The sequence below is a fragment of the Wyeomyia smithii genome, chromosome 3, assembly GCF_029784165.1.
Source record: "Wyeomyia smithii strain HCP4-BCI-WySm-NY-G18 chromosome 3, ASM2978416v1, whole genome shotgun sequence".
NCBI lineage: Eukaryota > Metazoa > Arthropoda > Insecta > Diptera > Culicidae > Wyeomyia > Wyeomyia smithii.
In genome coordinates, this window is record NC_073696.1 from 200,960,702 (window position 1) to 200,970,956 (window position 10,255).

Below are 10,255 nucleotides of genomic sequence, written 5' to 3' on the forward strand. Positions count from 1 at the left end.
TTGTATTCTTTTTCTGATTTCTATCCGATGATTCATCGGTACTTTCCTGTGTTTCATAGTTCTCCTTAACGTTATTATAGAATATTTCGTTAACATTTATATTAAACTTTTCTGAGGGCAACGCGGTTTCTTTATCATTCTCTCGCTTTGGCTCGACAATCGAATCGGTTTTCGGTGCTTCGTTTTGTTTTAATTTATTGTTCAATTCAATTAATAATTTTTCTAGTCGTTTTTTCTTTTTCATATTCTCTTATGCTTCTTCTATTTTCTTCCTCTTTAGTGCAGTTTCTCTTTCCTTCATTTGTTTCTGTTGTTCTGAAGTCTGTATTACAAAATCTTTAAAGATTTTAAATAGTTCTGTTGCATTATCCAAAGAACCATTCTCGTAGTTTTTCAATACCTTCATCACGTCTTCTGACCTTTCAATCGCCAATACAATTTCTTTTTTCTTTGATTCTAATGATTTATTTCCAATTCCTCCACTTGCTTCATCTTCTATCATCTCATTTTCCAAATCCTTTCCTGTTGCAGTTTCATTCAAAATTTCAATTTCAGATCGAACGTCCTCTAAAGCTACGGATATATCATCTTCTAAAGGTTTCGGTGCGGGTGTATTGCATTCGGGTTTTCCCGCAACAAAATGTTTCTGAAAAATTTCATTGGCTCGTTTGCCAATGTTTACCACCTCTAACTGATATTTATTTGCTCCCGGAGATTTCATAAGCAGAAATATACGTACTCTATAGTGAATCACTCGTGTTTTCAATTTTAACCGTTGCCGGATATCACATTTTGGATTATCCAGTAGATCGGCAATAATCGTCAATGTCGTACTAATCATTGAAATTTCTTCAACTAATTTCATTCGGCTTGGGGCAAAAGAAAAAACCTCAGTCTCCCTTTCAATTCGCATCTTATCTTTTAACTTCCTTCTTTTAACACTTTCGTGTTCCTTGGAATCAAATGGAACACTTCGAACCGCTAATTCATGCTCAACCTCGTTAATTGAGAGATGAGACACATCCAAGTTTCTGTAGAGCTGTTGTAAATCCATCGTGTTATATTCTATAATTACTGAGACACACTTTAACCGAATCAACTACTTCTCTAAATGTTTATGGTAGGTAATAAATAATGAGAAAAAAAAACCGAAATGAATTCGCTTTGTTTGAAACAACGAAATTGTTTGAATATATTGATCGAATCAAGACCAAGAAGATTGATACAAAATTATTTGAAAAATCGCTACTCCCGCTATTCGATGAAATAACTACACTTTTTGTTCGCTTTTGCATGCGTACGCGCACTAGTAAGCTTGTGCAATGTAAATCAATTTTGGGTTGGGGGAAATAATTTCCATGTTACCCTTTTGGCACTACTCCTAATTTCCCTAAGACTTTCCTAACCCCTCATACACTCCAGGACCTGTCGACTATCCAAAACCTTGATCAGCTTATGTATTTTAGTTGGGCGCCATTTATTACTTGGTCAGTGGAAGACCTACCAAAACTAAATCTTGATCGCTGGGCAACACCATCGGCGATCTAGTGAGGGTGGGCAACACTAGCCTCTTTTAAACGGCTAGCACGGCCGTGAGCTGCTTTCTCGCTCTCAGGGTCGGCTCTGACATCGAAGGGCTGATCAACGAATTGGATGTTCGGGCAATAAAAGGACAATAGTTAATTTTAATACTATATTAATCTGCTATCCACTTACACGATCGCAAGTCTTACTGTGCCGGCCGGGCTTTCACTGCTGCTTCTGTTGCTTCGGGTGCTGACGATGCTCGTTGCTGCTGGACTTTTATGCTGCTTGGCTCGTTCACGCAGCGGTTAACGCTGCCGCTGTCTCTGCTGCCGTTGATCGGACTCTGCTCTGGGCTAGGGGTTTACGCTGTCCCATCTCCGGTGCGTTTCCTGGGCGGAATAAGGCTCTCGTGGCCTAATCAGCTTAACCCGTCCCGTGAAACTGGACCAAGGGAGTATTTGCCGCCAAGTCGGCTGCTGGTAACCGCTTACTTCCGATCTGTATCTAAGATACAATTCCGGGTCCTGACTCGACAATTCTTCGAAAATTAGCACAATTTGCTTCACTGTCGTAATATGAAGAGGAGTATCTTCTTTTTATTTTTAACTAACTTGAACTTTATTTTAAGGCCACTTAACTATTAGCACATTCGACCTTTCTCTGATGATAGCACAAGTGTAAAAACCCTCTACTATTCGTTGGACCCAGTAGCTTACCCCAAATTTCCCCTTTTTTTCTTAGTATAAATTTCCCATTATAACGCCGGGAGCATTCTTCTGACAGCCTACTTGGGTGGTGCATTTTATTCAGCAGCATCAGGGTTGCGTATCGAGTGGATTTTTTCCTAACTGATCTACGGGAGTGTATATTTAATTTTAAACTATCCTACTTTTAGCTTTTAAGTTTTTTAATAACTACTTAACGAAAACGAATTTAGACAAGCAAAATGATCAAAGTGCCTCAACGGTAACAAATAAAAAAGTTAATTTTTCTAAATACAGTTTCACCTTAAAAAACAAAATGGCGAATATTCCATATGTTGTGAAACCAGAAATGTTAAAAGTCATCAGAATAAACCGAAAGGCTAAAATGTACACAAACGTCACAAAATAATTAAGTTCACGAATTTCCGCTTTTAAACCACTGTGCAGAAAAAATGGTTTGCAACATAATTTTGGCATACTCAACTTTAAACAGCTCTAGAATTTTTTTGGCTCACCCCAACTCTTTAGTATCTTCAGCCAAGTTGTAAGGCATCAAAAACCTACCGTTTGAAGTAATGAAACCTATGGTTTGAACCATTTTGAGCTCTTTAGAATGGAAAATGCAAAAAAGTTTGTTTTTCCATACAAATCTCCATATAAATTTAAAATGCAATGCGCGAAGCGGAGACAAAACCAATCGACTTGCAATAAATTCAGGATTGTTTGGGGCCCCAAACAGAACAAAAAAAACTTGGTTCTGGCTTTCTGCTATCAAATTTCGTTTTTTACATATAACGATTCCCCACCCTAATATATATATATATATATATATATATATATATATATATATATATATATATATATATATATATATATATATATATATATATATATATATATATATATATATATATATATATATATATATATATATATATATATATATATATATGTATATATATATATATATATATATATATATATATATATATATATATATATATATATATATATATATATATATATATATATATATATACAGTCATGGAGAAAAAAATAAATACACTTGCAGTGTTGGATGATTTTTCGTATTTGCGCACTGATTTTAATTGTTGTACGATGTTATGTTGCGTCATTACGATCTGCAGACGCTCTTTTTTAAAGAGAAACTGAGAAATAACAGGAGAAATTTCTTTGTCGCTGATTCCAAAAATTTTTTGCGTGAGTTAGTGTTTTTAGAGTGGTGAAAAAAATAAATACACTATTGAAATATATGTACGAAACAATTCAAATTAGCTTTATTTCTCTACATATCGTTAGCAAAGTGACCTTTTACGTTACAAAACTCACTTTCAATATTTTGTGGTTTGACCTGTGTTTTGTAAAACCATATTCAATCTTCGTGGTATGTTTACCACCCGGTTTTCACGAGTAGAAGCTGGACTAGCATTTCACGCTGCCTGTACGACATTCCATAAGTCTGTTTTATTCTTTGGATGATGCTTTGCAACCTAGACATTCCCAATCTTCCATAGAATTTCTAAAGGATTTAAATTAGGAGTCTGCGCTGGTCAAACTAATAATTTTATATTTTCGTTTAAAAATCATCTTCGTGTTTTCAATACTGTATGTTTAGGATCGTTATACTGCATAGAGATCCAGCAAAGTGGTATGTTTTCTTCGACATATGGAAGCAAAATCGACCACCTAGGTACACAGGAAACTTTATTCTACTTCAAAAGCGACACATTTTGGCAAGAACTGAATTTTCTAAAAAGTTTTTAGATTAGGGTGCAACTAAACGGCACATCGTGTTTTGGTCGAATAAGTCGAAATTTAACTTTTTTGTTTCAAACGGTCAGCAGCTGGTGAGGAGACCGGTGAATACTGCCTTCAAAGCACAATTAACCACGAAAGTAGTAAAATTTGGAAGTGACCACAAAACGGTGTAATACTGTCCTCTGATGCTGGTATGGAACCCATTGATTTTATAGCATAGACTATGAATATCAACGACTGTGTAGATATTTTACGTAGCGCAATGCTTCCGTATGCCAAAGAAAACATGCTTCTTCGTTGGAGAGTAACGATCCTAAACATACAGCATTGAAAACAAAAAAATGATTTTCAAACGAAAATATAAAATTATTAGTTTGACCAGCGCAGACTCCTAATTTAAATCCTCTAGAAATTCTATGGAAGATTGGGAATGTCTAGGTTGCAAAGCATCATCCAAAGAATAAAACAGACTTATGGAATGTTGGACAGACAGCGTGAAATGCTAGTTCAGCTTCTACTCGTGAAAACCTGGTGGTAAGCATACCCGGAAGATTGAATATGGCTTTACAAAACAAAGGACAAGCCAACAAATTTTGAAAGTGAGTTTTGTAACGGTAAAGGTCACTTTGCTAACGTTATGTAGAGAAATGAAGCTAACTTGGATTGTTTTGTATAAATATTTCAATAGTGTATTTATTTTGTTGCCACTTTAAAAACACTAACTTACGCAAAAATTTTTCGGAATCACCGAAAATAACGCTGCCTGTACGACATTCCATAAGTCTGTTTTATTCTTTGGATGATGCTTTGCAACCTAGACATTCCCAATCTTCCATAGAATTTCTAAAGGATTTAAATTAGGAGTCTGCGCTGGTCAAACTAATAATTTTATATTTTCGTTTAAAAATCATCTTCGTGTTTTCAATACTGTATGTTTAGGATCGTTATACTGCATAGAGATCCAGCAAAGTGGTATGTTTTCTTCGACATATGGAAGCAAAATCGACCACCTAGGTACACAGGAAACTTTATTCTACTTCAAAAGCGACACATTTTGGCAAGAACTGAATTTTCTAAAAAGTTTTTAGATTAGGGTGCAACTAAACGGCACATCGTGTTTTGGTCGAATAAGTCGAAATTTAACTTTTTTGTTTCAAACGGTCAGCAGCTGGTGAGGAGACCGGTGAATACTGCCTTCAAAGCACAATTAACCACGAAAGTAGTAAAATTTGGAAGTGACCACAAAACGGTGTAATACTGTCCTCTGATGCTGGTATGGAACCCATTGATTTTATAGCATAGACTATGAATATCAACGACTGTGTAGATATTTTACGTAGCGCAATGCTTCCGTATGCCAAAGAAAACATGCTTCTTCGTTGGAGAGTAACGATCCTAAACATACAGCATTGAAAACAAAAAAATGATTTTCAAACGAAAATATAAAATTATTAGTTTGACCAGCGCAGACTCCTAATTTAAATCCTCTAGAAATTCTATGGAAGATTGGGAATGTCTAGGTTGCAAAGCATCATCCAAAGAATAAACAGACTTATGGAATGTTGGACAGACAGCGTGAAATGCTAGTTCAGCTTCTACTCGTGAAAACCTGGTGGTAAGCATACCCGGAAGATTGAATATGGCTTTACAAAACAAAGGACAAGCCAACAAATTTTGAAAGTGAGTTTTGTAACGGTAAAGGTCACTTTGCTAACGTTATGTAGAGAAATGAAGCTAACTTGGATTGTTTTGTATAAATATTTCAATAGTGTATTTATTTTGTTGCCACTTTAAAAACACTAACTTACGCAAAAATTTTTCGGAATCACCGAAAATAATATATATAATATATATATATATATATATATATATATATATATATATATATATATATATATATATATATATATATATATATATATATATATATATATATATATATATATATATATATATATATATATATAAATATATATATATATATATATATATATATATATATATATATATATATATTATATATATATATATATATATATATATATATATATATATATATATATATATATATATATATATATATATATATATATATATATATATATATATATATGAAATGATGAACATGGTAGGATTGTTCAAAATGGTAAAACTCATTGTAAAAACAAAAATCGTAAAATAAAAAAAAACTGAACAACGATAAAAAGATGAAAAGTATCATAATGAATACAATAATATGAAAGCTAAAAAGTAAAAAACATGAAAAAACATCGAGAAGGCAAATATAGAAGAAAATAACAAATTTCACATTTTTCATATTCAAATTTTCGTGAAACTTTACGAAGCAATAGTATTAAAATACGTATGTGCGTAGAGATAAGTGAAAGTGAAAGTGATAGAATTAAAAAGTGAAATGATTCAAAAGTGTAAATTAAAGCAGTACAGTTTTGTCATTACGTGCTATAAGCAATACAGTTTATTTTATTGATGATCTATTATAACAGTTTAGAGGTTTATATAAACACAATACCTTTTTTATTTCATTGACCTTAAGACAAGTCGTGCTATCACTTTTTTTTTATTTTTTAATATCGTATTTCTCCATTTAGTGCATTTTTTTATCGTCAACCCCAAATTCATACATAATATAATATTGGTTGATGGTAATTAAAATTTGGTTTTTTATAGCACCCATTACAAAAGACAATGAAGGTTGTAAAGTAACTGCCTTAAGTATAGGTACTGGATTTAGCTTGCAATAAATTCGTTGTAAACTTCGTTTGTCGCTTAACCAAATGGTAACCATTCATTAAAGCTAATAAATAAATAAACAATCTCGTAGAACGTCTCAGCGACCGATCGTATATAATATTTCGTTACCCCAAACGAAACTATCTGGTGACAGGTTATGAAACTAAATCCTTTCATGGTGTTTAAAATATTGTCCCCGCTTAGGTGTGGAAACGCTGCCTCTCTGACTATGGTTTAATGAACGGGAACTTGTCATCGCAGTTGTTAGCATTTTGTCTACAAAGAAAATAGAAAGAGTGCAACAAAAATCAAACCAAACTCAAGTCCCCCGAGCCCGAACTAGACAAACAGTCATTTGAGTACTGAATTCAACGCATAGGAAAGTGTTTATTAATGCTACATTTGAGGTTAGAAATTGCTTTTTTATTGTTGTCAAGCGCGATTGTTTTGCGTCGATTTATGGGGAAAAATGAGTTTCCCCCTTTCGGTAAGCGTTTTTTTTTCAGAAAATCTTCTCTTGCTCGCGCATAACTTGTACCGTGTTGACACAGGACACCCTCCGGTAAGGCGACGACGGTACGATTCAAGCTGTTGCAACATGAAAAGGGTGCATTCACTCTGCGGTGACTGTCGATAAATTTTTGGGTTGAAACGAGGTAAATTGAGAATGAATTTGTAACAGAAGTAGCGACACGAAAAAAACAGCTATTTTAAAGGGCTGAAACACATTGCATTCGGATGGCTTTATTTGATCTGTCGAGTTTTTTTTTGCTTTCTATTCATGAGGGCCTAGGAAAACATGTGTCAAATCGTAAATAAATGTGTAGCGTACTATTAAATTGCACTGCACCGCGTACTGGTCCGTGTTGAACGCGGAAAAAACAGACGTCACTGCTTGTTTAACTTTATTGACAAAGGAAACATTAACGGGTTTGGTACAAGGTGTCGCATTTCATGTATTGGTTAAAGTTTAATGACCAGTTGAAAATGTTGGTTAACAATCGTCCTGCGAGCTTGAATCTCAGTAAGCGAATACTATAATGACATAACCTAGAGTTTTTCATATCACAATGAACTATCTTTTGCACCGGCAGCAAACTCCCGGAGCGGTTATACCCGTTTCGGACGAGCTGAAAAAACTTATGAGCGAGTTCAGCCGCGAAGTGCTTCGTAATCAGCCAAAGGATGTGATCGGTTTCATTGCCGACTACCTGGAAGCCAAGTTGATTCGACGAGAAAATCAGGCCGTTGCGAACAAAACCGTTGACAATGTGCTGGACATTAGTCTGGACATCATCGAGTTACTGAAAGAGTGTGAGCTAAGTAGTGATGCTGCCGAACGCGCCGTCCGAATGATAAGGGAGGCCTTTCACAAGCATTTTAAAATACGCACTGCAGACGAGAAACTGCGAGAAGCTTTCCGAGAGTCTGAAGTGATGAAGAGACTAGTGGAGGAATGTGGCTTCACGGAAGAACAAGCAGTGAAGGCAGGAAAGATCATCGAGAGAGCTTATAAAACATACTATCTACGGAATGTCTACAAAGATTATCACGGGCCAGCGGTAACGAGTGATTGGCAAGATGCGGCAAAACATACACTTCAAATCTACGGTGCAAGCGGTGCGACACCGGAAGAAATGGAACGAGCGGCAGTCCGAATACAAGCGGCGTACCGTGGATACTATACGAAAAAACAGCAAGAGCTGAATCGAAAAGCCGAGGTGATTCAGAAAGCAATTCGCAGTCATCAAGTGAAGCAGGTTGCCACCGGAGTACTGGAGCAGCTAATTGATGACGTGGTCGATCCGAAGATCTCTGGCCGCGAGGAGGTGATGCGTATTGTGGATATGGTTCTTAACGACTCCGCTTGCTCAACAAGCTCAGAAAAAAAGGTGTTTGACGAAGCTGCCACTAAAATTCAGTCGGTTTTTCGGGGAAAGCAGGCGCGTAAGGAAGTTTTCAAAAAAGTCGAGAATGATAAAATCGAGCGCGAGATAAGGAAAGTATCGTTGGTTGCACAAGCCAGCAACATAACTGATGATAACCTTGAAAAGGCGGCTACCTTAGTGCAGTCGGCTGCGCGAGGTCATCTAACCCGTCAAAAGATTCAGAAGGAGAAAGCCGCCATCCAGATGCAGGTTAGTTCCCAGGAATATCGGTTTAATTGCTCATCCTCAAAATTACTTCATTCTAGAGTTTGGTTCGAGGCCACCTTGTACGAAAGCGTCTAGCCGAAAAGTCGCCGCCAGCAGAGAACAAGTAACAAAGCTGCCACGTCAGCAGGGATAGAGCTTGCAGCCGTGGAACGTCGTGGAAACTAACAACCAAATTGTCAATAGCTTTCCTGGAACTCATAACTTGCCGTAGATTCTCACGCTCCAAATGCATGTTTTGGAAGCCATGTTGACGCTACTTGTCGCAATGTTGTAAGGAATTTCAGCATGCCAGCGACAGAAGACGATAAGATTTAATGCCCTAACACTACACAGTTAATCGCAGCCACACATCGCTTGCCGGCTGGAAGGAGCAAATACATTGCGTGAACATTTACGGTCATATCTCAAAGAGATGACTGCTTTATTTTCTTTATGGAAAACTTGGAACCACGGTGGCCTTGTGGGTAGAAGTGTTGCCAATTTTTTTTATGAACAACTTTATGCTTTAGTTTTATTTTCGTTGGCTAGTTGACGAGTTACACCGCAGATTTATTATACCGGATTCACTTCTCTCCGGTTACGTTATGAGAGTGAAATAGCCATAAATAATTTAATTACCATTTGGCTGAGCAGACCGTTGCTTCTTTATACAGTACGGTCGTTCGGTGTGAGGTGGACTTTTTTACGACATTTTCTTAGCGTGGCTCGTAAAGATTGCGTCCGAGTGCTTGTCGCGTTTGGTGGTGTCTTTTTAATTATTTTTGGTCATTTTTCATACTGTTACCTATATGTGTACGGCAAAAGAATAAGCCGTCAATTATAGTGCGATATTCGGGTGCCCGGGAGTAGAGTGTAACAGCCGAGAAGGCCAAAGGTGGATCCATTTGTCCACCCGAACCGACGGGTTTCGTGCCTGTCACTAGACGTGACAAGGTGGCACCTGAAATGTTTGTGATGGTGATACCGCAAAATATGCTCATTGTTTGTGACTAGGTTGTGAATTTAATGGCGAAATAAAAGAAAACGTTAGTGGAGATTAAATTATGCTGTAAAAATAACACTTAAATTGTTAGTATTTATATTTCAAATAAAAAAGACAGATTTTAAGATACGCGTTATTGCATTTGAAAGAAAATCGCTTTACTTTTCTCTGGTGAACACTGCTCAAAAAAGTCCAGTCAATATACTGTCGCTTCTCAACAGAGCTATTTTCTCTAACAGCAAAATCTAATAATAAGTGATGAATCGAAATAATCGTATCATAATAAAATATTCATTATCCTCGGAACAGATAACAATTATCACGTGCCGCACAATTATGCTACTCCACCCGGTCGT

The 10,255-nt window shown here is 36.2% G+C and overlaps 1 protein-coding gene across 1 annotated transcript; it reads left to right on the forward strand.

Moving 5' to 3' along the window:
• The first annotated feature begins 7,831 nt into the window (after positions 1-7,831).
• Positions 7,832-9,948, forward strand: LOC129730929 (abnormal spindle-like microcephaly-associated protein homolog). Its single transcript, XM_055690578.1, has 2 exons — positions 7,832-8,899; positions 8,956-9,948. Exons 1-2 carry the CDS (start codon positions 7,832-7,834, stop codon positions 9,022-9,024), a joined length of 1,137 nt encoding a protein of 378 aa, XP_055546553.1. The 3' UTR covers positions 9,025-9,948.
• The last annotated feature ends 307 nt before the right edge of the window (positions 9,949-10,255 follow it).